At 49.5% G+C, this 26,914-nt stretch overlaps 12 protein-coding genes and 1 non-coding gene across 13 annotated transcripts; 6 read left to right on the forward strand and 7 right to left on the reverse strand.

Annotated features, from left to right (window-relative positions):
* Positions 1-2,870: 2,870 nt before the first annotated feature.
* Positions 2,871-3,521, forward strand: Aspvir_003736 (uncharacterized protein; the record flags this gene model as incomplete). The annotated part of the gene is made up of 1 exon (XM_043266986.1): positions 2,871-3,521. The coding sequence occupies one exon, from the start codon at positions 2,871-2,873 to the stop codon at positions 3,519-3,521; it is 651 nt and encodes a 216-aa protein (XP_043122921.1).
* A 1,325-nt stretch (positions 3,522-4,846) lies between these two features.
* Aspvir_003737 (bifunctional C97 family peptidase/thioredoxin family protein) lies at positions 4,847-6,764 on the reverse strand (the record flags this gene model as incomplete). The annotated part of the gene is made up of 3 exons (XM_043266987.1): positions 4,847-6,328; positions 6,384-6,605; positions 6,729-6,764. 3 exons carry the CDS (start codon positions 6,762-6,764, stop codon positions 4,847-4,849), a joined length of 1,740 nt encoding a protein of 579 aa, XP_043122922.1.
* Positions 6,765-7,261: 497 nt separating this feature from the next.
* Positions 7,262-7,961, forward strand: Aspvir_003738 (EF-hand superfamily Ca2+-modulated protein; the record flags this gene model as incomplete). The annotated part of the gene is made up of 3 exons (XM_043266988.1): positions 7,262-7,264; positions 7,328-7,530; positions 7,595-7,961. The coding sequence occupies 3 exons, from the start codon at positions 7,262-7,264 to the stop codon at positions 7,959-7,961; spliced, it is 573 nt and encodes a 190-aa protein (XP_043122923.1).
* A 273-nt stretch (positions 7,962-8,234) lies between these two features.
* Aspvir_003739 lies at positions 8,235-8,306 on the forward strand. The gene has a single exon. It is a non-coding gene; the product is annotated as a tRNA-Glu (tRNA).
* Positions 8,307-8,550: 244 nt separating this feature from the next.
* Positions 8,551-10,593, reverse strand: Aspvir_003740 (ubiquitin-specific protease UBP1; the record flags this gene model as incomplete). The annotated part of the gene is made up of 1 exon (XM_043266989.1): positions 8,551-10,593. One exon carries the CDS (start codon positions 10,591-10,593, stop codon positions 8,551-8,553), a length of 2,043 nt encoding a protein of 680 aa, XP_043122924.1.
* A 275-nt stretch (positions 10,594-10,868) lies between these two features.
* Aspvir_003741 (Alb1 domain-containing protein) lies at positions 10,869-11,508 on the forward strand (the record flags this gene model as incomplete). Its single annotated transcript, XM_043266990.1, has 3 exons — positions 10,869-10,884; positions 10,952-11,241; positions 11,299-11,508. 3 exons carry the CDS (start codon positions 10,869-10,871, stop codon positions 11,506-11,508), a joined length of 516 nt encoding a protein of 171 aa, XP_043122925.1.
* A 39-nt stretch (positions 11,509-11,547) lies between these two features.
* On the reverse strand, positions 11,548-14,379 carry vp16 (tethering complex subunit VPS16; the record flags this gene model as incomplete). Its single annotated transcript, XM_043266991.1, has 7 exons — positions 11,548-11,796; positions 11,861-13,128; positions 13,184-13,278; positions 13,329-13,822; positions 13,876-14,004; positions 14,076-14,182; positions 14,235-14,379. The coding sequence occupies 7 exons, from the start codon at positions 14,377-14,379 to the stop codon at positions 11,548-11,550; spliced, it is 2,487 nt and encodes an 828-aa protein (XP_043122926.1).
* A 273-nt stretch (positions 14,380-14,652) lies between these two features.
* Aspvir_003743 (uncharacterized protein) lies at positions 14,653-15,632 on the forward strand (the record flags this gene model as incomplete). Its single annotated transcript, XM_043266992.1, has 5 exons — positions 14,653-14,799; positions 14,858-15,004; positions 15,056-15,205; positions 15,254-15,376; positions 15,432-15,632. The coding sequence occupies 5 exons, from the start codon at positions 14,653-14,655 to the stop codon at positions 15,630-15,632; spliced, it is 768 nt and encodes a 255-aa protein (XP_043122927.1).
* Positions 15,633-16,065: 433 nt separating this feature from the next.
* Aspvir_003744 (FAD-binding dehydrogenase) lies at positions 16,066-17,799 on the reverse strand (the record flags this gene model as incomplete). Its single annotated transcript, XM_043266993.1, has 1 exon — positions 16,066-17,799. One exon carries the CDS (start codon positions 17,797-17,799, stop codon positions 16,066-16,068), a length of 1,734 nt encoding a protein of 577 aa, XP_043122928.1.
* Positions 17,800-18,475: 676 nt separating this feature from the next.
* Aspvir_003745 (bestrophin family protein) lies at positions 18,476-19,845 on the reverse strand (the record flags this gene model as incomplete). The annotated part of the gene is made up of 4 exons (XM_043266994.1): positions 18,476-18,842; positions 18,900-19,441; positions 19,502-19,643; positions 19,703-19,845. The coding sequence occupies 4 exons, from the start codon at positions 19,843-19,845 to the stop codon at positions 18,476-18,478; spliced, it is 1,194 nt and encodes a 397-aa protein (XP_043122929.1).
* A 1,110-nt stretch (positions 19,846-20,955) lies between these two features.
* Positions 20,956-22,834, reverse strand: Aspvir_003746 (FHA domain protein; the record flags this gene model as incomplete). The annotated part of the gene is made up of 3 exons (XM_043266995.1): positions 20,956-21,582; positions 21,645-21,741; positions 21,807-22,834. 3 exons carry the CDS (start codon positions 22,832-22,834, stop codon positions 20,956-20,958), a joined length of 1,752 nt encoding a protein of 583 aa, XP_043122930.1.
* A 1,930-nt stretch (positions 22,835-24,764) lies between these two features.
* Aspvir_003747 (uncharacterized protein) lies at positions 24,765-25,477 on the reverse strand (the record flags this gene model as incomplete). The annotated part of the gene is made up of 2 exons (XM_043266996.1): positions 24,765-25,163; positions 25,217-25,477. The coding sequence occupies 2 exons, from the start codon at positions 25,475-25,477 to the stop codon at positions 24,765-24,767; spliced, it is 660 nt and encodes a 219-aa protein (XP_043122931.1).
* Positions 25,478-25,962: 485 nt separating this feature from the next.
* On the forward strand, positions 25,963-26,284 carry Aspvir_003748 (uncharacterized protein; the record flags this gene model as incomplete). The annotated part of the gene is made up of 2 exons (XM_043266997.1): positions 25,963-25,982; positions 26,080-26,284. 2 exons carry the CDS (start codon positions 25,963-25,965, stop codon positions 26,282-26,284), a joined length of 225 nt encoding a protein of 74 aa, XP_043122932.1.
* Between the last annotated feature and the right edge of the window lie 630 nt (positions 26,285-26,914).

Here is a 26,914-nt window from a genome sequence, read left to right on the forward strand (position 1 = left end):
GCGGAGGAAAATACTTGACTTGCGACACAAAGGATTCATACTTTCCTTCTGTTTGTAGTAAATAACCTAGATAGAAGTCGCCTTCATCTCGATGGACAAAGAACAAAACCGTATTTCCTGGTCGGTAGGAGCAGACGGAGGATTACCTGCCGAGGGAGTCGCCCTTCATTTTTCCGTCCAGCCACCTAGGTACCATGGGAATAATTCCACGAGTCACAAGCTCGGCTGAAGTCACGGGAAAATCCAATCTGAAGAAGTTTCATACGCCTCATCCTGGTTGCCTAGTAGTGTAACTTAGTGCTGCCCCAAGACGGGGACATTTCCGGAGGAGCGGGTCGGGGACCGTTGGATGCGACAGAATTGCCTGGGCCTCACAGATGGAATACTACAATCTAGCAACGAGGTTACTTCCCCGTATTCATGGGCTTCTCATTTATCCTAGGTTACTTCAGAGGGCTGGACATGGATTTTAGCGGGGGTGGGTTGAAGACAAAGACACGGTTCAATAACCTAATTAATGGATTTGAACGCGTTGGAGCCGAACAAAGAGCTCCGCGCCCCCGTCCCATGGTCTGGGTTACTTAGCTATCATGTGTTCGAACTCCGAGGTACCACCAGTCGCTCTTTCGTGGGGGTGCCTCACTACCTCGGGTGGGAGCACATCTCAAAATAAAGAAGCAATCTGCTGATGATCACAGTTCACTTCGAAGAGATTGCGATTCTTTGTACTCGAGTTGAGGACAAAAGGAGGATTTGGCTGATCTTATGGTCATGGGCATGGCAAAATGAATTTTACCGCGACCGCGAGATGCGACTGAAGAAAGCGTAAAATAAGGACCGAAATAAGGACGCATGCGTACCAGGTCTTAACAATTAGCCGGGTCTCCACCGCGGATGCCGCGCAATTTACCGCGCTTTAGGGGCAGGGAGGTATTCTTTTCTTTTTCTAGCTTGTTATGTGGGAGCTACGATCAGTATTCAGGAGCCAACGCAAATAACCTTGGGCAGAGAGTTCAAGTCTTCAACAATCAGGATGCAAAAATCAATCATTTCCCAGGCTTGCTGTTTGTCGCCCTGACCGCCAGAGAGAATGGCCAGGAAACAACACACAGATAAGGGCCTAAACACTCGACATCCACCTATCTACACGCAACGTTTGCAGGTTGCTATCTGGCTGGACCGTCGACATGTATATACTCCCGTAAGAACTTGCGGAGTTGCATCCGCCCGCTGTACGTACACTGTACGTACCTCTGTGGCATCGTGCATCCGCTGCGAGGAATGGATCAAACCACAGGAGCGGTGAAAATCGAGCTATCATCTTGTTGTGTGATTCGACTGCGCACATTTCTGTTTGAGCTTGAATACAGCAATCAGCTTTCAGGGTGTTGACCGCAAGAAATACAGGCGCTTTGGTTGTCAGAAGGAAGTGGTTTGACTGTCGCGAGGTAGAAGGTGGCTTTCTTTTACTTTTTTTACTCTTCCGGTTTGATACGGAGCATGTGGTGACTGGCGAGCAATGATGTGTTCGAATCGACCGCCAGAGAAGTGGCGACCATGTTGAGCATTACTAGGTATCAATCAGCCTTCACAGCAGGATTTGAACAAAACCCAGATAAATTTGTCGGATGAAACGACAGTCATAATGGGGGCCTGTCTTACTCTTGTCTTGAAAAAAGTGATGTTACATCTGAAGCTCGTCTATATGATAGTTGTCAGACGCCGAAATAGAGTCGGTCAGATTGCACGGGGTTCTATTTCGGCACTGACGATAATAATATCCATAATGGGAAATAATACTTTACCTCTGATTTTGGGGGGGATTATTCCTCCGGGAATTTCCTCAAAAAGAATAATCATTTATTTTATTTTATTTGTTTTATTTTCTTGCTACCCGTTCCTTCCATTATTTATGATTTATCCCTTCTTCCCCACGCCCGCCCCCAATCCGATCTTCCCCGGCCCGCGGTCCGGCGAAAAGAAAGAAATAAATAAATAAAAAGAGGGAAATAAAGAATTAAAAAAAAAAATAGAAAATAAAATATTCGGGTGAAAGAAATTAAATAAATGCAACGAACAAAGGCCAGAAGAAATAGAAAAAGATAGATCCACGCCCACTGCACCAGGATCTCTGCTGTCAGATTGTTCTACTCTCTGTCAAACAGCTTCACATCCCAAAGAACGAAGTACCTAATATGGGTTCGCATTATCCTTCCACATCCATATCAAACTGGACTGATCAATTTCGACGACCCGTATACTACTGCTACACTTAAGGCCTTCGACTCATACCATCTCCTTCTCACATCCAACCATCTGTTGCATACATACGGAGCGCCCCTTCCGCCTGATCGCTGTGGTCGCAGACTGTTGTCACTCACCCCCCTTTCAGCTCTTGATCGTTGGATCTTCGGGCGGCAGTTTTAAATCAGGAATAAGAAAATACCTATACACCCCGATTTTCTGCACCTTTGTGGTATTTTTGACTGCAGAGTGGTGGAGCCCAAGCATTTTTTGTTTTTTTTTATTTATTATTATTTTCCAACCCCCGCGACGCCTTATCTGTTGGGATATGCAAGGGAGTCCAGACTTCCCCGATCATCGATCTGGCCATCTATCTATATAGATATACCCAGATACCCATTCACTGCTGCCACCTTCCGATCAGCAGTAACAACACACCATTCACTCTTGTCAAAGGAGTATTTATCCTTTTGATTTCACCATCTCCTCTCCACTCTCCATACTCTTACACACTCCCACATACTTCTACCTCTTCGACTGCTTCCAACGCGACACCTTCTCCTTGGTATCACACCTGTTCCAGTTCTACCAAGATCCAGAGGAGACACTCCACACACACCGGAACAATGTATCCCTGCCTCGCTTTCAGTCACAACCAGTCCAGTATCAGGTCCACTCCGAGCGAAGCCAGCCCGACCCTCATCAATCATGTTTCCGCTATCACTGACAGCTTTATGGGCGATGGCTACTTCAACTCCTTCGACTCGGAGGCTCCTAGAGCCCCTCCCCCATCTCTGGACAACGACACTCTACTCGATATTCATCCCCGCAAGACCTCCTTCTCTGATGTACTTGGAATGAGCAGCGCCTGCGCTTTCCCCTCTTGGCCCAAGCGCCCCAGTCTGCTGAACTCAGACTCGGAGGGATCCACTGCCACTGCTTACCTCTCAGACGAGGACCTACTGTTCTCTAGTGGCCCTGCTTCCTCCTCGGAGTCGGCTATTGAAGAGGAATCAGCTGCTCAGGAACCAGCCATGGGCGCTCATTCCTTGACCACCGAACAACAGATCCAGATGGTGCGCGCTGCTGTTGAAGAAGAAGCTCATCGTGCCCGTTTCCTGGCTCAAGTTCAAGCACATGCGCGCGCCCAGCAAGCTCTTCGTGTAGCTCAGATGGCTGCGACAGAAAAGGAGAACACAAAGAGCAAGAAGCGCAGAACTTTCTCGGACAAGAAGAGACGCGCGACATTCGTCAGGACCATTTCCAGTCGTTCTTAGAGCATTGGGGTGTTGTCATCGCATCTTTCTTACTTTTGTTACACCATAATCGGCATGATACTGTGATACCCCCGCTGCTCGCACTTTCGTCCACCCCACGTCTTTTTCTTCACAACTTGTTTCAAACGGTCTCCGGAGTTCTGGCATGTCAGCTGCATCGCCACTGCATAGCGCTTTCGATTCTTCTTGATTTTCCCATTTTGAACCTCCTTCAACAGCTATCGGGGGCTCCTATTCCTCGAATCACCGCAGCAAATGATGGCATCTGCCTGCTGTCAGATGCTGATGACAAGGCACCTGCTCTGAACCATTCTGGAAAGGATGAGCAAAGCGCGAGTCTCTGGCGATGACGCGAGAGAGGTTATGCACGTGCATCACTCAGGGTCTCATGCGGCGACTTGGTTGGTTGGTGAGGCTTTGCGCCGACGCAGGCGTGCGGAATTCCAAGCCCGACTGGATGCGCCGTGATTTGCTGCCCGAGACGGGCGGCCTGATTACATAATTTCCCCTCGCTGACGGCGCATTGCAACCAAAATCAAAAAAATAAACCAACTGGTCATCCCCCTCCTCCTCCTGGCCAGTCCCCGCCTTGTTTTCCTTCTCTCGCCTGCTTATCCTCTGCAACACTGACAGGGGTTTCTTGCGCCACGGATCAGCCTATCAATCTTCACGATCTCACCGCCATTGTGCCAGGCGCTTTCCATCAAGTCATCGTACCTAATAACAATGACTCACCGGAGATGATGCTGTCGCTGTCGCTGTCCAGACGTGACGGCCATCTCGAATCTTCCCGACCTGGGCTTATCTGCCTCCTTTTCCATCATATTCTTTTTTTTTTCTTTTTTCCCTTTTCTGACTGTTCTTATGCGTTGTCGCGATGGCGTTGGTGGGCATAGCCGGCGCTCTGTCCTCTCGATATTTCGGGCTTATTCTTTTCTTCATCATCAGCGAGCATGGGACCATCTGTCCCACCTTGTATTTAGCGGTTGATATCCTGTGTTTAGATACCCAGTTTTGTACTTTGGTCACGTCCTGTTCTGGCGCCTCATACCCCGAGCCTGTTACATCACAGCTCTTGCGTTGCTTTTGTGTTCTGGTCGGATTTGAAGCACATCCGCTAGCATAGCATGCACCACATATGGTAGCATAGCATTGCAAATACTATTAATTCAGTTGCATATGGGTAATCTTTTCCATGCAAGTAGTGAGAGTAATGTAGTCTAGATGAATACAATCCAGTGTAACATTGACCTGAACAAGTAACAAGTGCTCTAATCATTATTGTATTATATCCTACAATCAGAAAAATCTATGGAGTAGATACTCTACAGCCCCTCCCCAAGCAACTCCCCACCAACCTCCCTCATCAACCCCTCCTTCACAAAAACCGACATCTCCCCCTTGGCCCTCACCGTCTCCGCAATCCCCATCGCCCGGCAAATATCAACAACCGCCCCATCCGCCGGCGCCTCGTAGACCAGTAGCCCCAGCGCAAACAAGAGCCCATGCAGCGCCTCCGCGCTCTCCGCTTCCTGGGCGATCGCTTCAGCCAGCGATGCGGTGAGCTCCACCTGTTCCTCCTCGGTGAGCTTATCGGGGAGGCCGGCGAAGCGCGCGTTGTGGTTCGCGGCGGAGAGGTTGTAGGCTAGGGAGGCGGCGACGGTGCGGAGGTTTGGGTGCGGGTCTAGGAGGGAGGAGGTCGTGAGAGTTAGGACTGTGGTGTGGAGGTTGTTGTTGTTGGCGGTGATTGTGGTGAGATGGTCTAGGTAGAGCGGGGAGCTGAAGAGGTTGCAGATGAGCTGGAGCATGACGATGCGGAGGTTGTAGGGGCAGGAGGAGAGGTTTGTGGAGGGGGAGAGGAGGGAGAGGAGGGTGGTGTGGTTGGGTTCTTCGGCGAAGAAGCTTGATACCCTTGTGTCGAGGAAGAGGAGGCGGGCGAGGTCGACGAGCGCGAAGTGGTTTGCTGGAGGGAGGGCGTGGAAGGTGGATTGGAGGTAGGAGGCGAAGGTTGGGAGGGCGTCGGGAACGGCGACGTCTGCTGCTGGGTTGGTGGGGGTGGTTGATGATGAGCGGGCGGTGATGAAGGCGATCATGGACTTGACACGCGGGTCTTCGTGGTGCGGGTGGAGTTTCTGGACCAGTTTGTCTAGCGGAGGGACCTTCTTGTACATGACAAAGTTGGATAGATGCCGCTGGAAGCTGGGGAGACGGAGTTGGCGATGACGATGGGTGGGATGGGCCATCTCGATGAGTAGACGCACGTTGCCGCGCAGCTTGGCCGGGTCGGCACCGCTCCATTCGTCGAGTTTGTTGCCCTTGAGGAATGTCATGAAAGTCGGGGTCGCTCGTACCCCGTACTTCATGCTGACGTCGTAGGCGGCGCTGATGTCGACCTTGATGAGGACGGCCTTGTCGCCTGCCTCCTCCGCCAGTTCATCGTAGGTAGGATAGACGACCTTGCAGGGTGGACATGTCGCTGAGGTGAAGAAGATGACAGCACACGATTTGACCGCTGATTCGAGCTGTTCCTCGAGCTGGCTGACGTTGCTGACCTGTCGTACAGTGCCAGGGGGCGCTGGCGCTGCAGCTGTGACTGGTGCCCTGGCAAGCGGCTGAGGAGCTGGCACTGCAGCCTGCGTCACACCGCGCAAGGCCTGTTCAATCTGCGGCTTCATCATCTGCCCAAAGGGGGTACTCAAGAATGTCTGAGGCAAGTTTTGAATGTGTTCTGGGATGCCCTTTCCGACCAGGAACATCGCAAGATCCTGTGTGAAATTGTTGCAATTGTGCAGGAAGAGGTCATACGACTGTCGGTGATGCTTTAGCCTATGCCTAATGCGATGATGTGCAAGAGTGCCATACCTCTGGCGTATAAATCGACGCAAGCGACTGGATATACTCTTCGACCACGTCGATGGGGAGCTCGGTTTTCCCGAGAAGCAACTTCTCCATTGGCTGTCCGTGATGTGTACTGCCAGGGACGGATGTTTGAATCCCCTGGCCAAAGTAGTACTCGACACCATTGAGTACAATAGAGGTGTGGTATATGGCATCCATATAAGTTCCAGTCAATGCCAACGAATACTACAATATGTTAGAACAACCCCTACTGGGTCTGGGAATGTGCGGTAAAGCCATACCATCCTTGCGAGACCCTACAGGTCACATTAGTATACACAAAAAAAAGTACTTTACAGATAATCATACCTTGGAGAGGTCATAGACAAAGAGCTCTACATCCATCTTGACGTGGATGAGGCAGGAACGAGTCCAGTCGAATCAAATGAAGGCCCCTTACCTGACAACACAGGCCTGTATTCCAAGAAAGGATCAATAAAAAGAAAATAACTTATGTTTTGTTAAAAGATCTGATGTGATTGACCTGCTGCATCTGCGACAAAAGTTGTAGGAAATACAGGCATCAATTGGATCACGTCAGCCGATCTCCCGTCACGAGGGATTCCGTCATGTTCGATCAGATACTATCATATTGGCATGTGTCTAGATTGCTAATCTTATCATGCAAAAATCCTTTGATTATTCAACCCAAAACCGCAATTGCTGGAAAGAATCCCATGAATCCCTGAAGAGAGCGCTTGGTAGCAACTCTGTAGATCTTATCGCGAAGCTATCGCCCATGGACCACTCGGAGAGCATTCCTTCTCCGCACCCGCATCTCTTCCTTTGACGACAACATCTCCAGGTCAACTGCGCCATACTCTGCATTTCAACCCTGCGACATGGTAAGTGCACACTTTTCTTCTCTCTTTTTCATCATCAGCGCCACTAATTCATCTTCCCTTCAGCCCCCCAAGAAGCGCAGCGCCCCCGCCACCTCATCAGCCTCAAAGAAAGCACGCCAATCCAAACTCGCCAAAGAAAACGACATCAGCGCCGAAGAAGAAAGCGAGATCAAAGAAGTCTTCCACCTCTTCTCAACCACAGCCGACGAATTTCCCAATGAAAAAGAAGGCGTCATTCCCCGCGAGGACGTGCGCAAAGCGCTCGTGTAGGTCCCTCCCCCAATTCGTCTATGAACCCAGCGTGGACGCGGTATTGACGCAGCACAAAAGAGCGCTAGGTCTCCCTCCCTCCGACTCGGGCGAGCTCCACTCGATCCTCTCCGCCGTTGATCCAACGAATACCGGCTTCGTCCCGTATGCGCCGTTTGTGTCCGTCGCGGCGGCGAAATTGAGGTCGCGGTCTGATGAGGCGATGTCCGCCGAGGTGGATGCGGCGTTCCAGCTCTTCACGAAAGGAACAGATGGACCGATTACATTGGGCCATCTGAGGCGCATCGCGCGCGAGTTAAAAGAGGATAACCTTGGTGATGAGTTGCTCAAGGATATGATTCTTGAGGCGAATGGTGGTGCCGGGGTGAATGCCGGGGTTACGCTGGAGCAATTTCATGATGTTATGACTCGGGCTGGGGTCTTTTGATTACACTTTTGTTGCATTATCTTTCTTCGGGTGGGTTCAAGGCGTTCGAGGCGGTGTTACTGTTTTAGCGGGTGCCTAGGTTGGGGTTCTCATGTTTATATCTTGTCGCATCTTGTTGCACATACTGAGCTAAGTTCTATGCTGGTGCCCTCTAGGTTTTAGCAGACTACATATCAAACTGTATCTAGACGAAGATGTCAGAATGCTGTGGTCAATAAAGTCGAATAGTCGATGCAGCCATAGAGCATAGTTTGTCGAGTCTCAACATCACAATCCGATGTGGTGTAATGGCTAACATCGCTGTCTCTCACACAGCAGCTCGGGGTTCGATTCCCCGCATCGGAATAACTTTTTGCACATGGTTAAATCTATTTATATTCTGACAAGAATCCAAAGTTTTTTCAGTGACACATATATGATATGGTATTACTTGGTCTTATTTTGATAGGTTTTTGAATATACTAGAACAAGTTTCGCTTTGAAAACAAAGCTAGGAACAAAAGAGCGACCATCCGAACGCCTAAAACATGCACAGTTGGGGTATCATTATAAACAGTATACACAATTCGGAAGGTGGTTTAGGCCGCAGTTAAGGCATTACCTCAAGAGAAGATTTGCCCAGTGAAATCGCATAATCATCAGCCAGAAGCTGAAGCTTGTCAAGGGGCACATCGAATCTGTCTGCAGCGGACACGCTTGTCGCCGGGGACGTATCAGGAGAACCGTCGGTGATCGTAGACGTCGTAGACATATCGTTTGATGTTGCGGAATTGCAGACGGACTCGAGCTTCTCGTCCTCCACTGCGTATGTTCCCTCCGTCTGAGTATATTCTGAGCGTTGCCGATCAACGGCTTCGTAAAACAGCATGAAAGCGCCACCCTGAGACATCACGCTTGCCTCACTGACCATTTGTACATCGTCGTCACTCAATCGGAACCACCGTTCAGCTTTGTCCTTCTCGCCATCCGCCTCCAGCACGGTGTCTGGAACGTGGACCGGGAAGAGATCTGACGGGTATTTCCTGTAGCAGATATAATGCCCATTTTCGTGGCGGCCATAGTGCGTCACCACGGCCCGCAACTCGAAAAAGCGGCCGGAGACATCGGAAGCCGACCCAGCTTCAGGGAGCATAGACTCCTTAGGGTCGGTACCCCATCTTTCGGTGTCCATCTCACCCCAACTGGAGGACTTTGTCCCCAGACACCATTCGTTCAAGTCAAGTACATTGGGGAATCTGACGGCAGCATAATTCTTCCTGAGCATCCCTGTATTCTCATCAAACATGCTTCGGTTGATATGTATCACAAGGCATTTCGGCGTCCTCGCGATTACCGCCTGTCTTGATTTGGTCGACGTGACGCGGTTCTTGGACGGAATATGACACTTCTTCGACAAGGTCTTTTCCGCAAAATCATCCTCTTCTAGCGCTTTCTCAACAGCCCGCAATCGCTCTTCAGCTGAGGTCCTGAGTGCGCCTGACACTTTTGAGGAGTCAGGTGTATCTGGCAGCTTCATGTCTTCTTCGATCTGTTTAAGAAGATTTTCTAGCTGATCCTTGGCGCGTAAAAGGGTGCACTTTGCACATTCCACACCTTCAATGGGCTCGAGGTGCATGTACTGATCAAGGCATTGCCGTACGTCGTATTCTTGTTGCCCTCCAAGTGGCACCGTAAGGCAGTTGAACGGAATGAGGGAAAGACCTTCGGTCCAGCCGCATTTCATGCACCCTACTCTTTGCGCAAGAAGGCCCTCCAGAGGATTGCGAGTCGGGTGCCGTGCAGTTGCACGAGGGGATGAAACGTCTGCGCCATCCGCATCCGTATGTGAAGATTCCGCTCCGATGATGTTCTCGACTGGCCCTGCCATTTTCAACCCCAAATTCCTCGTCCGGCGTTTCGTAGCCTGCTGCACCTCGTGATCGACCTGACCCACAACTTTGGAAAAATATTCCTGCGCATCCTGCTGTTGCCAACTGCTCATCGATTTGAGCTCCGCTGGAATCCACAGCCGCTGATCATGATTATCAGCATTGTTTAACCGCTCGATGACGCCTTTAAGAGCCTGATGAGTCGAAAAGGATCCTTTATCCCCTAATGTGCGAATGTTGCGCTCCAAGAACTCCGCAAGCGAGCGCAGAGATGCTAGACCCTGAATGATGCTATTTTGATAGCATGAATTGTCCCAGTTTCCGAGCCCCGGGGGCAGATTATCCTTAGCGCCAAGTAACGCCGTGCCGAATCCTGAAAAGGTCGTAGAACAAGGAAGGAAGGAGGAGAGGGAGGAGTTATCGAGTCCAAGGATACGTTGCATTGCTTCGCTCTTCGCTTGAAAGTTCATGGAAAGAAGGTCCTTGTCAGTTGAATCTAGTTTCGATGTCTTCGAATCCAGGGCAACAACTATTCGAGACGGTGTCAAATAGACTATGAGGTTCCACAAAGCTCGTGGTATCGAAATCGGCGCAACTCCGAAGTAATTTAAGACAAAATAAGCCAAAAGGCCAGCCGCAACTCCGTAGGTCAGAGTGTTATTATTACTCTGCAACCGGTGCAGAAACGTCTCATGCTGGCTATTTTGAGGTTTATGTAAAGGACTCTGAGTGAGGATGTCGAATCCCCCTCTTCGAGCATTCATGGCTAACCAGAAGAGAAGAAGAACGACAGCATAGAGGCGTTGGGAGCATCAAGTGAGAAGGGAAGGCGAAGAAGGTGTGTTGCATCTGTATGGGACAAGGATGGTCTTACGCCAACTCGCGTCAGCCTTTGTAAAAGAAGCCGCGGGCTGCGGTTGCGGTCTCTGTCGGTCACCAGAACTTTTCTTCTATCGATAAGCGGCTTCTCCACCCACATCAACAACTTTTACCCTGACTTTTTTTTTCCATTTCTCATTTCGAGTATCATAAACACAAAATGGCCAAAGCGAGACGTAAGTTATCTACGAAGGATCTAAGAGGGAATGTGCTATTTGATGCTAACATCACTGTGGATTATAGCCAAGTCGATACATTCTCGCGCTGCTCGGCGGGCGGCTTCCCCAAGTCTCGACGTCGACAAGTCGTTGACTTCACTGCCACGAGCCGAAAACACTGTCATACAGCGAGAATCTGTTCTGAATGAACGCGCCAGTGCTGGGGTGTCGAAAAAATCAAAGGCCAAAGTCAAAACAAGAGCACAGCGCCTGAGACAGCAGAAGGGCGCTGAAAGAGCTGAAATTGTCTACTCTCGGCTGGAGAAGAAGGTAGCTAAGAGTGTCTCGCGGGCTAAAAATGTCAAAGCACGCAGGGTATGAAGATTCCTTGTCTATTTTGTAAGAATGCTAACGCTGACATGTGTCGTTCAGTCTGATTGGGAATCTTTAAATCGCAATGTATCTGGGTCCATGTTCGAAGCTCTTCAAGAGCGGGATGACGATAGCCATCTCGATGATGCTATGGTTGATGATTCTGGTGCGCCGGAAACCAAAAAGCGGACATCGAAGCCGGTGAAGGTCACGCAGAACCCTGTGGCAGATAATCACGCCGACATCGACGTTGATGATGACATTACTTGAGAAATTCGATGGAATAAGACAATGAATATCTCGAGTCAGCTATCTCCTTGGTCTGAGCTGATTGATCATTCGCTCAATTTCAGCAACGGCTGGTCCCGAAGCTTTCGCCCGAAGGAGTTCAAGAGTATTGACGTCTTTTGCTCTGTGGGCTTCCTCTCCTGCTTTTACGATCATTCCACATTTCACCCACATTTCAATCCTCTCGTCGACGGGCAGATTGGTGCATTTCGGAATAAAAAGCGAAGCAAGCTTGGTGTTGCCAGCACCTAGAACTTCATTATAGAAAGGCTATCACGCTGTATGTGAGTATGTGTTTAATGAAATATCAGGACGTGGGTAGTGTTTTACTCACCGCCCATCCAATCGGGGATTTCTTCTTGGCCATCTCTTCCAATTCACCCCAGTCTCTCTTAGCGACCAGGGCTCTTAATCGCAACCACCAATAAGTCTTGTCCGGCATCCTGAACTCGCTCTGAATCTTCTGCGCTCGTTTTCCGTAGCCCGATTTGATCAGTCTGTAGATAGTATCATTTAAGCTGAGGCCGACAAACTCTGAGCGATCTGCAATGTCTTTGTCCAAAGCCTCTTGGACCTTGAGTAATTGTGACGCTTCAGAGAGCAGTTTCTGCTGTAGAACCGCAGTTGCATCCTTAGAATCCGATAATAGCTTAGATGCGAGAAGGAGCTTCTCAGTTTTATGTGGCAAGTCTGTCGCATTCAGTGCCTCCGATAGGAGGACATTTGAACCGTCGATAGGGCGGTCATCCTGGTAGAATAGATCTTTCAGCAACTCTGTATCATCCCCTCGAGCATTCGCTTCGACCAATGCCGAGGCGATGGGTCGGGTGTTGATCATCCTAAAGAAGCTAGCGAGAGGGAGTTTGCTCTTCAAGTGCAAAAGTACATAGATGACAAGATCATCATCTCCACTCTCGATCGCCTTGTCCAGGGCGACTTCGTCTTCTTCCATTCTCAGCAGCAGCGGAACTTGCTTACCACCCCGGGGTTCGTGGTTCAGAAGCTGCGTGGCCAGATGAGCGCGTCCTTCGTCGTATGCAGCTTGAGCAATCTGCTCGAAGGATATTCCGGGCTTGCCTTCCAATTTCTGCACAATGAGTTTGCACACGGCTTCGTCGTCGACTGTGGATACCTTGACCTTCTGGCTGGCCCAGTGAACATAGATCTTGTCCGCTGGAATCTGGAGATATTCGGATATTCGGATGGAAAGCAGATATTCATGTCGGTTAACCAGGCGTTCGATGAGTTTCTCCGGTGTGAGTCGCAGATATTGCTCATAAGAAATAGACAGCCCTATTTGGTAGTCCCTCACTGCTTTCAGCACTCGAAGTTTCTCCGTCATTTCGACGAACTCATCGCTGTTGTACAGATCCAAGACAGACTTCCCATAGGAAGCAGCTTTCAGTAGCCTCTTCTGCCAGTAGACATCAAATTCATGACCCGCAGCCTTGACACAAGTATCTACCGCTTCTGGTAAACTGGAGCGAATGCGTTGTATGTTTTCATCAGCCTTGGGCGACTTTTTCTCCAAGAGATCTACCGAATCCAGAAGGACCGAAGCTGGGCTGGTGGAACCAAGCCTGAAGATGGCTTCAGTGACATCTGTGCCGAGCCTAGTTGTTAGCCGTCGCTATGCCGCAAATCGTGCTCCACTTACCTGTAACTTTGTGTAAGAACTCGCAGTTATCATTCGTAATCAATCGGACTCCATCACACTCGGGTATCACATGCACAGTGCCGTCGTAGTAATACCTTCACATGGTAAGTTTGTGCAGACAGTGAAATCAAAGAAGATGACTTACTTAGCAGCAGCGCCATTGGGACCAATGAGATGTATCTCATCCTCCCATGCAATGACAACAGCGTCATCACCACACCAGTCGACGGTACGAGGAGTCACTCGAGATTGCGGGTCATATTCGGTGTGTTTACTCTGAAAATCACTACTCACTACCCAGACCTGACCCTCGGCGGTGTAAAGGGCCACGAATCGACCAGTAGGCGACACGCTTGCATGTTTGAAAGGTCCATTCTGAAGCACTTTGTCTTCTGCTTCTGTGGAATCAATCAAAAATATAGTCTTGTCGACTGCCAGTAGCACCTCCACTGAACGAGAAAGAGTATATGGTGGCGGAATCAAAGACCAAGAAGAAACTTCTCCTTCCGGACACGGCGCTAGCAGCTTAGGTCGCGGCTCGTCATAGTTTGAGACAGCAATCAGTTGGTTATTTGAGAGCAGAGCGACAAAGCCGTTGTTCCAGAACTTGCATGCTCTTACGCCATATTCTTCAGCTCCCTGCCAGATAAGGTTAGCATTCATGGCTCTGTTATATACTTATACTGACTCACGTTTCCTAGAGAAAACGACGTAAAGTCACCATACAAGCCGAAATATCTGCGAACTGTTCCATCTTCTGTGATTACAAGCAACTCTTCTTTTTCGGACCAGCCGAGCCCTCGAACCGTCCCATGTTCCCACTACAAGATTAGCATGAATACATCAACATCGCAGCTTTTAGCTTTGCCTGATTATATGGCAGGAAGCTTACATTGATGCGATTTATGTGCTTTCCAGAGCACGAATAGATGTCAATGCTTGATCTAGCCGTATGAGCATCGCGAAACATGTACGGCTTGCTTTCGTCCCGATGAAGGGCTATGCATCTCATCAGCCATCGAGATAGATTAAAATCACGCTTGTAACGTACCAATAGCTCCTCCATATGGCGCGCCGGCGACAATGTAGTTGTCCAAGTCCACATCCTCGTCAAAGATAGCGTCATACACGGTAACTTTCCTGTAAAAACTGTCCCCAAGTCGCTCCCAGTTCGCAAGAGGATTTGACGGCGCCATTAATTGTGTTTAGTTATATTCATTGATGAAAGATACGCAGTGCAGAGACATGTATCAGTCCAATGCAGTAATGGGCTTGGACTGATTGACCGCGGTCTGTTGCCTTCCTATCCGAAGGTCGACATGGGGTCCTACTCCCGCGCTAATCTCGATTGGGTCAACTATACCTTAGGCATCATTACGTGCCATTACAACTTGTTATCTTTCATCAACCCGTGACCCATTATTTCGCTTGGAATAGCGTCAACACCATGGCTCCAGGAGTCAATCATCATGGATGATAAAGAAGACATAAGCAGTCTTATTTCTGATCTTTCAGATCTTGAAGTTGCGCTTCTAGTATCTCTTGCTGTTCATGAACATTGTCTCATTGAGACAACAAACGACTGCATCCATGACGTTGCGAAAGAACTGGCCCTGGTAATTTTGTACACTGATTGTTCGCTCCTTGCTCAACAAGCCGCTAATACCTTCATAGATATGCTCAAGTATCTTCGGCCGGACGTGTAAAATTCTTGAATGCTCTTCGGCTACCTCCTTGGAGGATTTTTACTCTGAAATTCTAGTGTCAGATGTATTCCAGGCGAATGCGCCGTACTCACGCCCGCGTAAGGGTGCTGAATCTGTATGATGATAGCCACAACTTTGACTACACGACTACGACTAACCCTTCCAGTTGTCAATCCATCACAATACCACGGAGCCAAGGGATGGTACGAGGTCGCCTGGTTTACGCAATGTCTTTGGGGACAAGAGAGTCGTCGACGTCGTTGTCGCCAAGAACTTCAATTATGTTGACGAGGGTATACAACTTCATGCTTTGGAGGTAGGATTTCTTGATCATCACGACGATACTTTGCTGAACTATCGACAGTTGATGCGCTCCAAACGGTTGAACACAAATCATGGCCCAATTGAAGCTCGGCCTAACTTCCTCTTCGTCCCTCTTGTAGTGCGCAGCTCGGACCAGCTTCACCCTCGCTTGAATCATCACCTGGTGCGTGTCTTCGTTTTGTGCAATAGATGTCCGTTATCTACTGACGTGCGGCTAGAATGACCATCTCATCCTCTCTCACTTTCATGACCCTACGGACGGCTATGTTCACCTAGAAGAAAATACCGACTGGCTCTCAGATGGACAGTTGTCAGCCTCGTCTGTGGTCCGTAAATCGGATGCTCAGCTAAAGAATCAGAGTCTAGCAGTTGACCAAAAAGTATGCTTTTCTTTAACCTTTGGATTGACCTCCTGCTAATGAATTGGGTTAAAGTTACTTGACCAAATACAACGCCTAAGCGCCTCGGTCTCAGTTAGTGCAGACATAACACGGTATCAGCAAGATATTGTTGTATTCTTGCGACTAAGCCGCGCTGTTGCTGGGGGCATCACAGCACGATCAAACATGCAGTTTACGAAGCTCTCTAAGTATGTCCAGCTTCTGTTTCCCTTAGAGAGTACATTTAATCATTCCTGGCAGACTACTCGCAACATTACACGGGATTGACTATTTGACACCCTCGATTGTGGCTTTGGCGGCAAGAAAAGCCTTTCGCCATCGGATTGTGCTGGCAGAACCTGAAGACGATAGAAGTTTGCAATACGGGAGCGACATGCAGGCAGTGACTAAAGTCCTTGCTCACGCTAGTCCGGATTCCATACTGGACGGTGTTCTTGCACTGGAGCCTCCGTTATGAATCCACAAACAACCCTGATGCAGTCCACGAGGACTGTGTCGTAGCGTCCTTCACCAGATTTTCGGCCATGGCAATGCCTGCAGTTCGTCCTGAGAAAATGCAGCCCCCCAAAAATGTGCCTTCAAGGGAATTGTAGCCATGCACACCTCCTCCTCCGAAGCCTGCAACTTCGCCAGCGGCGTATAGGTTCGTGAAGCGAGTCCCGTCCGGACGGAGAACATTCGCGCTCAAGTCTGTCTCTATTCCACCGAGAGTCTTTCTGGTGAGGAGGTTCATTCTGACGGCAATCAAGGGTCCGTGGCTCTGGTCTTGGAGCTTGTGAGGTTTGACGACTCTGCTGAATTTATCAGGCCAGAAGTTGCGCGCATTCTGGATTAGCATCAACTGCGCGTCTTTGGTATAACTGTTATCTATCTGTGCGTCGCGGAGCTCAATTTCCCGTTTAACTTGGTCCGTATCCAGAGGAGGACCTCCATGTTTTTGTCCGAGGTTGTCCATTCTCTCAAGTAGCTCCTCCAGAGATGGCTCCACGATGAAATCTTCTCCATTCTTCATGAAGGCCTGTACAGGGCCCGTGCCGTTGGAACCGAATATCCGCTGGAGTATAAGAAGGATACTTTTGCCGGTAATATCCGGGTTCTGTTCTGACCCAGAGAGGGCGAATTCACGAGCGATGATACTTTTGTTCAAGACAAACCAAGTATAATCATACCCCGTCGAGCATATATGCCGTAGAGTAGCAAGTGTATCGCAGCCGGGATACAAAAACGGAGGCAGCCGCTTTCCTGCAGCATCGAGCCACAGAGACGATGGTCCAGGAATGACTCGAATCCCATGCTTCGGCCAGATCGGGTTCCAGTTGGTTAATCCCTCAGTGTAATGCCACATCCGGTCACCGTTGACCACGCTGGCTCCAGCTTTCTGGGAGATATCAATCATGCGCCCATCAACATGCGCAGGAACCCCCAGGACGAAAGACTGCGGCACCTTAGGACCCAGCCGATCCACTGGCCAGTATTTCTTCACCAAATCCAGGTTCCCGCCAATGCCACCTGAGGAGACAAGCACCGCAGCGCCCCGAAGCTCAAAGGTATCAACGCTCTTCCGCGAAGAAGCAACGCCTCGCTCGACGTCTGTCGGCTCCAGCACCTGCCCCCGAATACCCACCGCAGCTTCTGTCTCAGCATCAACGATGATTTCATCAACCTGATGCCGGAATCGAAACTCAACCAGCCCTTTCTTCGCCGCTTCTTTCACCGGACCAGCGAACGCGTCGACGATCGCCGGCCCTGTTCCCCATGTGAGATGGAATCGCGGGACGGAGTTTCCATGGCCGCCAGCCTGCCCACTGCCCCGTTCAGCCCAGCCCACACTGATGAATCTGACGCCCAAAGCATTGAGGTACGACTCCATATGATCCGTCGCAAAGTTAACGAACGCTTCTGCCCATTTTCTCGGCCAATGATCCGTTTCGCGGTCGAATGCTGCACTGCTGAACCAATCCTCCATGGCTAGCTCTCGACTGTCGCGGATGCCGTATCGGCGTTGGCTACTTGAGTTTACGCAGAAGATTCCTCCGAGCGACCAGAATGCTTGTCCGCCTAGATTGGCTTCGTTTTCCTGGTCGACGATGATGGACCGGACGTTGCGGTTGGAGAGCTCGTAGGCTGCTACCAGGCCCGCTAGGCCGGCGCCTACTATGACAACGGGTTGGTCATTCGTCGTCATTTTTGGAATGTGTATCTCGGAGTTTATGATGTCTTTTGAAGCATGCGTGTGGTTATTCAGACATATATAATTGCGTGCTGGCGTTGCCACTAGTCAGGGTCTTGCGCCTACCGAGGTACTTGCGCAAATCACTGTTGCACCTGCCTGTGGAGGATGACGGGGGGAGGTCATACCGTCATCCTTAGGAGTAACCAAGCTGTTGTTCCATCCGGTCTAGCGCAGCTTCTCTCGTTGGTGGAAATAAGTCTTACTCTCACCTAGGTACCTTACCTACACTACCTCTTCCAGCTGCGCGCTAAGTGGTTGTGTCGTCTGATCCACTCGTTGAAGTACCCCATGGCCCATCGGTGGGACGTTCCAATATATGTTCCAATTAGACGATCCAGAATGACTGCAGACGACCGAAGTATCCGATCATGGATGTTGTGGATCTCGGAACCAGCCGAGACGGTACCACGTCAGATGCTGACCCTGCAAAACATTACGCTCTCTCCAGAGAACATGACGGATATGGATCCTACTAAATTGCAACTGTGTCTACTCAGAGAGGAGGGCCCATCATGTGCGGAATCTCAGCGCGTTGCGCATCATAAAATCACGTTTATGAACATACGAAGTGCATACAACAAAATATGGACAACAAGGGTATTGCAGGGTATGTGGAGGTGCAGCCTAATCAATGCCTCGATACTCTCGGGGCATCCCTCAAGAACAAATCAGGAGGCGCAAAGCTAGCTTTCCTTTCTTCGGCAGCGTCATTCCCAACCACAGGCGGATAATTTGCCTGAATGGAGGCCATAAGCTTCCGCCACTCCGAAAGCACAGCACCGACTTCGATTTTGGCATCTCCGACTATGGCATCCATCTTGATGTCGTTGCGGTCATATCCAAAGGGATCTTCGAGTTGACAGCCAATGCCCTCAATGCCGTACAAGGTGAAGATCACAAGACTGACTATCGGGATGGCCCACCATCCCATGTCATCGACCATGGCGAATGGGAGCACACATCCAAACAGCGCGAGGACTTGCTTTTGATGGATTCTGCTCGTGCGATCAGCATCATGCAAGCGATTTCAACAAGGTGAAGAGAGTACTCACAAATGAGCGACAGGTATGGGAGTCAATTTGATGGTTTCCATCCTCCCATACGCATCTGTCAATGTGTTCAGCTGAGCTTGCATCTGACTCGCTCCGGGAGCGTTGAACCACCCCCGTTCCACGCCCCTTTTGATAAACCCATCCACAAAAAAGGTCAGTTGAAAAGGCAGACCCAGTCCGTCATGCTCATGACCCTCCAGGCCCAAGGGAAGGAGGCTCGCGTAGTCGGGGTCATACACCGCGGTACCATTCTCATTGACATCACTCCCCAAAGCCCATGCCGCACCCCATTCATCACGAAGGTGGTTCTTGACAGCATAGGGAATCGCCATGAGCACACGGATTGTCCGCTCGATGTCCTGCTGTTCAGCGGCGGTGGGAGGGCCGCGCTCACTGTAGCCGTTTGCGACAATCGTACGGACGAGGTTGCGTACACAGGTCGTGATTGTGTTCATGCCGTTGCGACCGTCCCAGAATCTATTGTAGGATGTCTGATTGCGGAACACGAGCATCAAACCCACGACGATAGACAGAGACGGAATCTAGAGCTGTTATCAGCAAAACACTCACACAACGCGACTCATGAGACTAGAATAACATACAATGCTATTCGGCAGACCGACTGTATCAAAAACATACTCGTCAAGGTAGACCACAAACGCCGTAAACAGCGCATGCAGGCACACTGGCACCAGAATCGCACCGTGGATAGCACCCTTGATGAACCGGAAAACTAACGGCCATCTAAACAACTTAACATCGACCACTCACAAATATAAAGAATGCAATGAAAGAATACATACCTCCTCGGCTTCCTCCGACTCGAGAGTAGATGCGGATGCGTCCCTGTCCGATGATGATGCGCGCCCTCGCGTCGAAAGCTGAACGTAGTGCCGTTCTGGCGCTCCAGCGTCGGAGAAGGAGGATCGCTCGTACTGACTCTCATGTTTGTATTGATCTCTCCACGGAAAACAAAATCGTTGACCACTGCGAGGATTGTTTATCAAAACAAACAAGTAAATGAGGTAATTAGCGGGCAGGAGGGGCGACCGTTTCAGACAATCTAGCGGTCAACGGAGTTCGAACAGACTCAGAACTACGGATACACGAGTCTAAATCTGGCAAGCCCAGAGCTTACTAGTCTGATATTGCGGCTCAATTGAATTATAATTTGTGAGGTGACCAGAACGATCCTTATATAGATGGTTGGAGATTTCACCTTGTCATGGCGAAGATGTGTATAGAGTAATGATCGTCAGTACATTCGAGATGGAGGAGTGGCAGCCATTAATCAAGCACAGATAAGGGCGATCTGGGCCTAACAGCCAACTGGCTAGGGCGGGGTATACACTACTGCAATGGCGTTGGTTCATATGGACCAAAGATGACAGTCTAATGGTGGGCTTGCGTCTTGATGATGAACAAAGAGGAAAGGCTTACTGGTTGCACAGTTATTGACTAGAGCCCATCTCCAGTGTGGCCCAGGCAAACTACCTACTAATCCTACCTGAAGCTGCATATGTGCATGCTCAACGCTAAGCGAGAGTAGGTGATATGAATAAAGCCAATTGAACCGACCTGCAATAAAAAGCACCAAACTTGGCATGATCGTCCAATAGAGTTCTGAAAACGAGAAAAGGATGCCAACGCCTAAGCCGGGCACGGAAGAGATACATGGTTCAAAGAGCTTGTCACAATGCGAAAACGCTGGATGTCATGATAAAAATGCAATGCGCTGGATAGACCCAATCATCTCGACCAAAAGCCGAAGCCAGGATGATGTGGGCAAGTACAAAAGAAAAAGCAGATGGGGTGCACAACGATGGGGTATATGTAGGCGGCTGATGAGGCATCTCGAAAAGGTGAATACGAGCAGCGGTGCAATAGCGAGACAGCAGCATAGAATTTAACCGGCGACACAAAAACTCCTGCTGGGAAAGATTATGAGAATGATTTGAATAGAATAAGAGATAGCACTTTATATGTAGAGGTGCAAGTCTGGAAGGTTTTGGAAGGTATCCAAGCTGAGCTGGTCAACATGGACATTCCTCAGCAATCATGGCATGCCAGCTCTACCATCAAAGGCCAAAGGCCCTGAATCGTTTCTAGGCGTTAGCGGGTTGTCATCGGACGATTCTGAGCGGAAAGGGGTGTCAGAGCGCGCCTGTCTGATCGCAACGGGGTGGGACGGAAGAACGGAGGCATCGGAACCTGTTGTGGGAGCAGATGTAATGTTGCTCACAGCCGGTTCAGGAGAGGCAGGTGATGCCAGGTTCGGAGTTCGCTCTGCCTCTGCTTCGAACGGAGAATCGTCCTGAAGTCGCATGTTCTCGATGTTATCGGCTAGTCCCTCCTCAGCGGGTGCGTCACTTGTTTGACGATTGCTTTCCGTGCGCTCTTGCGTAGGAGCTGCTGCCGGGCCCGATTCCGCTGAGGGTTCTTGGCTTCCTGATGAAGCCTCTGCTGCTGACGTCTGCGCAGGCTCCTGGATATCATCCTTCTGCTTGCTAGCATTTACATCGTTCGAGTCGTTGGAATCGTCCACCTCGGCGCTCAAGTCTGTGTATGCACGACAATTGGGACATTGGAACATCGGATACTCAGGAGTATGTATAAGACGGCTGATGCACTTGTAATGCCACACATGGGCACAAGCTGCCATGAACAAGCACTGATAAGGTCGCTGCAAGTCAAGTCAGTCGTCAGTCGTTTCACGAATATCATTTTCCAATAAATAATACTAACCAGGACCGAGCCGAGGCAGATTGAGCACTCGCGACAACCTGAATAATCTGCGGTTTCCCCTTTGCCAAGGTTCTTGATAAGGCTTGCAGTGTTTTTGCTAAAGAATCTGTCAGCTTCATCATCCCTGAACATATTTCTACCGGTCAAGGGGATCTGCCGTACTTGAACTCATTGGGTTGTTGCTGCCAGGAACGGTTGCACTCTATGCGAATCCGCACGCATCGAAATATCATCTCCTCGCCGCCTCTGAAATCGATACCGAGTTGTACGATGTCGCCATCCTTGATAGTGTAGAGCCTCGACACCATGTTTGGCTGGCTCAACCTCATGTGATTCAAGAAGGTCCCAGAAGAGCTCCCCACATCCTTGATATGCCACTGCCCATTTATATAGAGGAACTCGCAATGCTTCCGACTCACAACTTTTGACTTGAATCCGACAGGGGCATCCGAAGGTTCGGTGGGGTTAGCCACAGGCATACCATCGCGCTCGGAGTATCGGCCAACACGGATTACACTACTTTCCGATGGAAGAGTTCGCGAAATAGGAATGAAGTGCAAGGACGGTCTGGAGCTTTGGCTGGAATCTTGATGGGGAAAGAAGCGAATGGTGGCCTTTCCCTTCAGGCCAGGAGACGAGGAATTTTGACTCGCGGTCGAATTTGCAGATTCGGAAGCGTTTGTGGTGGGATTTGCTGAGGCAGACGAGCTCGCTCGCTGGTCGTCTCGTGTATTCGAGGTCCCTGACGAAGCTCCTGAAAGCGCCATCGCCTCGACTGAATTTTCACCGCCGGAGTCGTTCGAAGGGGTCGACTGTGACGAGTCTGTTGTGAGATCACGGGTTTGCAAATCTACGTCAAGAGCGCGGTAGCTGGGAAAGAAGACGGAGCTATAACGAGCGAGAGCAGATTGATCGCTGTTTGGGCATGGAGGTGGATGGGAGGTCCCCGCTGAAGGGAGAGACGAAGACTCTGGGCTAGTCGACGAGGCAGAGGAAGGGGAAAACCAAGAAACACGACTGCTGAAGGTATGTCGACGGGAAGAGCGCTGGGAATTTGCTGCAGAGGAAGAGGTATGAGGTGAAAAATGATTCTGAGTGTAGGCTCGTAGTTGGCTTAGTCGTCGGCGGGGCCCAGAGCGAGAGTCGGCTGGGAAGTTGGCGGTGGAGGCGGAGACGGTTGATGCAGACATGTAGGGCAGGGCAGCAGGCAGATGGAATAAAACACAGTAGTGCCAGACCAAACAAATCCTGCTCAGGGAGAACCTCTCACCCAGTTAACGAAATAGTAGAAAATATGTTATTTAGATGGCAAAACAAATATGATGATGATAATATGGTATCACGTCACGGCTGGCAATGTGCCTAGGCATATATAATGGTTCGGTCGGGAAGAGAGAGGATGGCGGTTATACTTGGCGCATTGCAGCTCAGGAACTGTTTGCACAGGAGAGAGCTTATGCGACGACGATATCGAGTAAGAAATTCGGGGATTGGAAGAAATCTTCAAAGGGAGGATGATGAGAGAAAAGAAAAGAGGATTCGTGCTTTTGCGCCGAAGAAGATGGTGGCCAACGATGCGAGCCGTTCAAGGACCGCCTGATGGTAAGATCTCCAGTGGGGCGAGAATGTAAGTAGACTAAGGAGTAGGACTACAACACCAAGATAGGTAGTCTAGGTGATTAGACTACTTGACGGACAAAAAGAACGGACTAAAAATGCATGAACAGAATGGCAAATTACCACAGATTACTGGCTTAGTGTGACCTTGTCGACTCATTGGGGAGAATCCGCTCTAGAATTGATTTCATCTCCTACTCTTACGAACCCCCTTTAAGACTTGTAGGGATAAGGTACTAGCTTGGGGGAGGCGATACTTTATTCGAATGGGGCCGCTGGGCCTCATAGGAAATTCCACTTCGTTCATCCTCCAGTTAACATTCTTCCCCATCGGATCCTCCAATGACGCGGCCATTACAGGCAAACAATGGACAACAGCCCTTACTGCAATTAGTATCTTCAATAATGTCCAAATGTTCCCCGTAGATAGGCAATTGCTGTCGCTGCGGTTTTGCTCCTCCTCCCCTCCCCTGGTCATGCCATGCGCAAAGATCCCTCTGGGGATTTAGTGCGGTGTCTGTAGCCTGCGGGGCAACCCAAAACATACCGCAGATGGCAGACCGTAGGATTTGCCTCGCAGGTGGTTGGACGCTTGCTTTTATTATTATTGGTTGTGGTTTCTTCGATGGAGACATATCCTGCACGTCTCATGTGATGCAGAACGTCTCCACGGAGTAGACAAAACCTTCTCACGTGGGCAATGTGACAAATCATTAACCTTGCATTTGATATCCAGAGTCGAGGCACAAGGCACTCTGCGCATAGATTCCATTTTCTGGCTGTCATATCGCCGGGAAGCCATGAGTGTACCGGACCTTGGATTGGTTTCCGGCGACACTTCTTCAAGAACTCCTCCGTTTCATCTGCAAATCGTCCAGGTACCTAGCTAGCGAGGAGTACATTCTAGGATCGGGGTGAACAGATAGTAATTCCCCTCATGGAAACTTACCTCCGGTAAGGTACACCGGACCCTTAAGCGGTATCACTGTCAAGGTACTTTATGAAAAGGCTTGTTCAAACGGCTGAAGCGCACATTGGCTGGGTCGCAACAATGGCTCAGTTTGTGATGCTGCAAGAGCAGATATTATTGATCATTGACTCTGACGCCTTCCTAATAGGGGTATCTCATGATATTATTTTTTATCACGTACATCTCTATAGATGAACGAAGGATGGGCACATTTATTATCTATCCCTCGGGGCGAATCGGACACAATGCGGAGATGCTGAGAGCCCGGATGACGTCATCTGCGCCTGAGAGTATCTCAGCTGCAGCATGATTGAATATGTCAAAAATAGACCACAGTACCTCTCTAAGCCTCTCTAGGTACTACGGTTTGCATTCAAGCCGCAGATTTGATGCCGGATCTAAAATTGTCTTTCCTCGCAATGTGAACCTTATAAACAGTCTTTAGTCTGTGCTTACATATAATGATACAACTAGAGCCAGCATATTTCTGGGTCATTGGGAGGAAATATATTTCTCGATGCGGCTCAAATATGCTATGCCACTGGGAGTCGTCTCAGATGGACCTCCATGAAGCTTGCTCCAGCTGGCAATGTTGCACTGCTGTCTTTGCCATTGTAGTAGAGCTGCCATGCTTGGTGTTCTTCACTATTGGGCAACTGCACAGCCAGCCACTGATTATCTTGTAGTGTCACGTATTCCTGCTCATCTTGTGTAGCATCCCAAGGACCGCATATCTGACCCTCACTATCTTCCCGACTCCCGTACCGCATCTCAGACGTCGATACATCGCAGAATACCCATCGCAGAGTGGGTGGGCATTCAGCTCCAATGCAGACGAATCCTGATGTATTATCTCGCCCAAACGCAGGGTGCGGGTAGAAACCGCCCTTGAATAGGACCATCTCAGGGCTTGGATGTTTTGTAATATACAACTGCGCGTTGTCAGGTAAAACCTATCAGGCAGTTTTAGTTTGGAACGACATACTTTCCTATTTGGATCCGCATAAACTTTGGCACCCTCAAGTTGGAGTCGTTCCTTTACTGAGCCATCCTGGAAGTTCGTTATAACTTGCAGATTGGACGGCTGTGTCCGATCAACTGCCTGCCTGCGCCTCTCATCCTCGCGTTTCAGGTCGTGGTCATCTCTTCGATTGTGCTTGTCATCCTCTGTAAGCCCCACTAGGCCTGGTATCATGGTTGGGATCATGGTTGACATCATGATAATGTTGACGATTCCGAGAACCATCTCGATGGAATGGAGAACTTTCCTAATGCTAGCGTCAGAGCTAAAACCAGGCATAAGTCAGAGTTCGGCCTGCGAGATATTAAATAATTGGGGTTCGTTGGACAACTTTAGCTGAATGACATGGTGGTATTTCCGCTTTCGGCAGCTACCCCCCCTCAAGCGACGGCCATTGCCCTTTCCTGACAACCAGTCAGAAACACACGCTGTGCTCATCATGATATATTTGACAGGCTTTTCAATCTTAATTAGGGATAAGCTCTGAGGCAAATTGACTCTATGATCTCAGCCAGTGGCTTAAGGGGTGGGACAAAATCATTCTCCGACGCTCTGATAAAAAGCTGCATTTGCGCAGAGAAGATTCGATTCCATTGGGTTGAACTTCGCCCAGTATCCCCTTTTTTATCCTTCACAGCAGCGATATTTCAATCTTGACAAACCACAACGCTGAACCCACTCCGTCACAAGAAGTACTGGAGACTTGAAACATGAACCCGGACCACGTGACGTAAGTAATGTCTTGCCTTCTTTCATCCCCTAAGAACACAACGTGTTCTCGGGCCAAAGATACTGTGCTGATTCATCTGTCATATTGAATCTTTCAGCGACGGGGAAAAGAAAAATGTTGAGGTCAAAAATGTTGAGGTCAATGACGGCTACTCAGATGCAGCCAAGAAGGATCCAAGCAGGAGGAATAAGGAGCAAAAAGAACCCAGCCTGAAGATCACCATTCATCTGGATCTGGTTGCTGAGGTCGATATCAAGATCAAAGCGCAGCTATATGGCGATGTTGTGATTGGTTTGCTTTGAGTGGCTGGAATGACGACCCCTAGCTAGTCTAAGTAAGTGTGAGTTAAATCCGAACTTCTCGACTTGATCATAATTCGTGTGTTTGTGTGCCTTTATCACATCAAAGTGCAGATATTTGAAAGATTGGCTAGCCAGATGAAATACTTCTCTGGGTGGTGAAATGGGCGGAGTAATGGTAACGCAGCGCAGTCCACATCAACTTGTGGGATTTCAAGCCTTTAGTCTCAGGATCGGACTTTGCGCGAGGCTCAGCGCTATGTGTAGAATGGACGTACTTTTGACAATTTTTGACGAACCGATATCCTGATTCTGGCCGTTTCTCAAAGTGGTATCCCCCACCATCCACTGACTCGGAAACACCCTGGTCGTGTTGATCATCCGTCACTTGTCTGGTGATCCACCGCGTCATTTTCTAGTCGCCATTTTTGGTCTCTTAGGATGTTTAGAAATCGATAGAAGAAACGAGTTAGGACTAGTCATCCAATATTCGTTTCGATGGGTTTCACACTTCACCAAGGAAGTTGGACGTAGAGGAAGGGTGGAGCGGAAACAATGTTCCAATCAACTAACAAGAGGACCGTCATGTTATACACTTGCCAACAGAAGAGAATGATTGCACATCATTGCGCC

The sequence above is a fragment of the Aspergillus viridinutans genome (genome assembly GCF_018404265.1).
Source record: "Aspergillus viridinutans IFM 47045 DNA, scaffold_2, whole genome shotgun sequence".
Classification (NCBI taxonomy): Eukaryota; Fungi; Ascomycota; class Eurotiomycetes; order Eurotiales; family Aspergillaceae; genus Aspergillus; species Aspergillus viridinutans.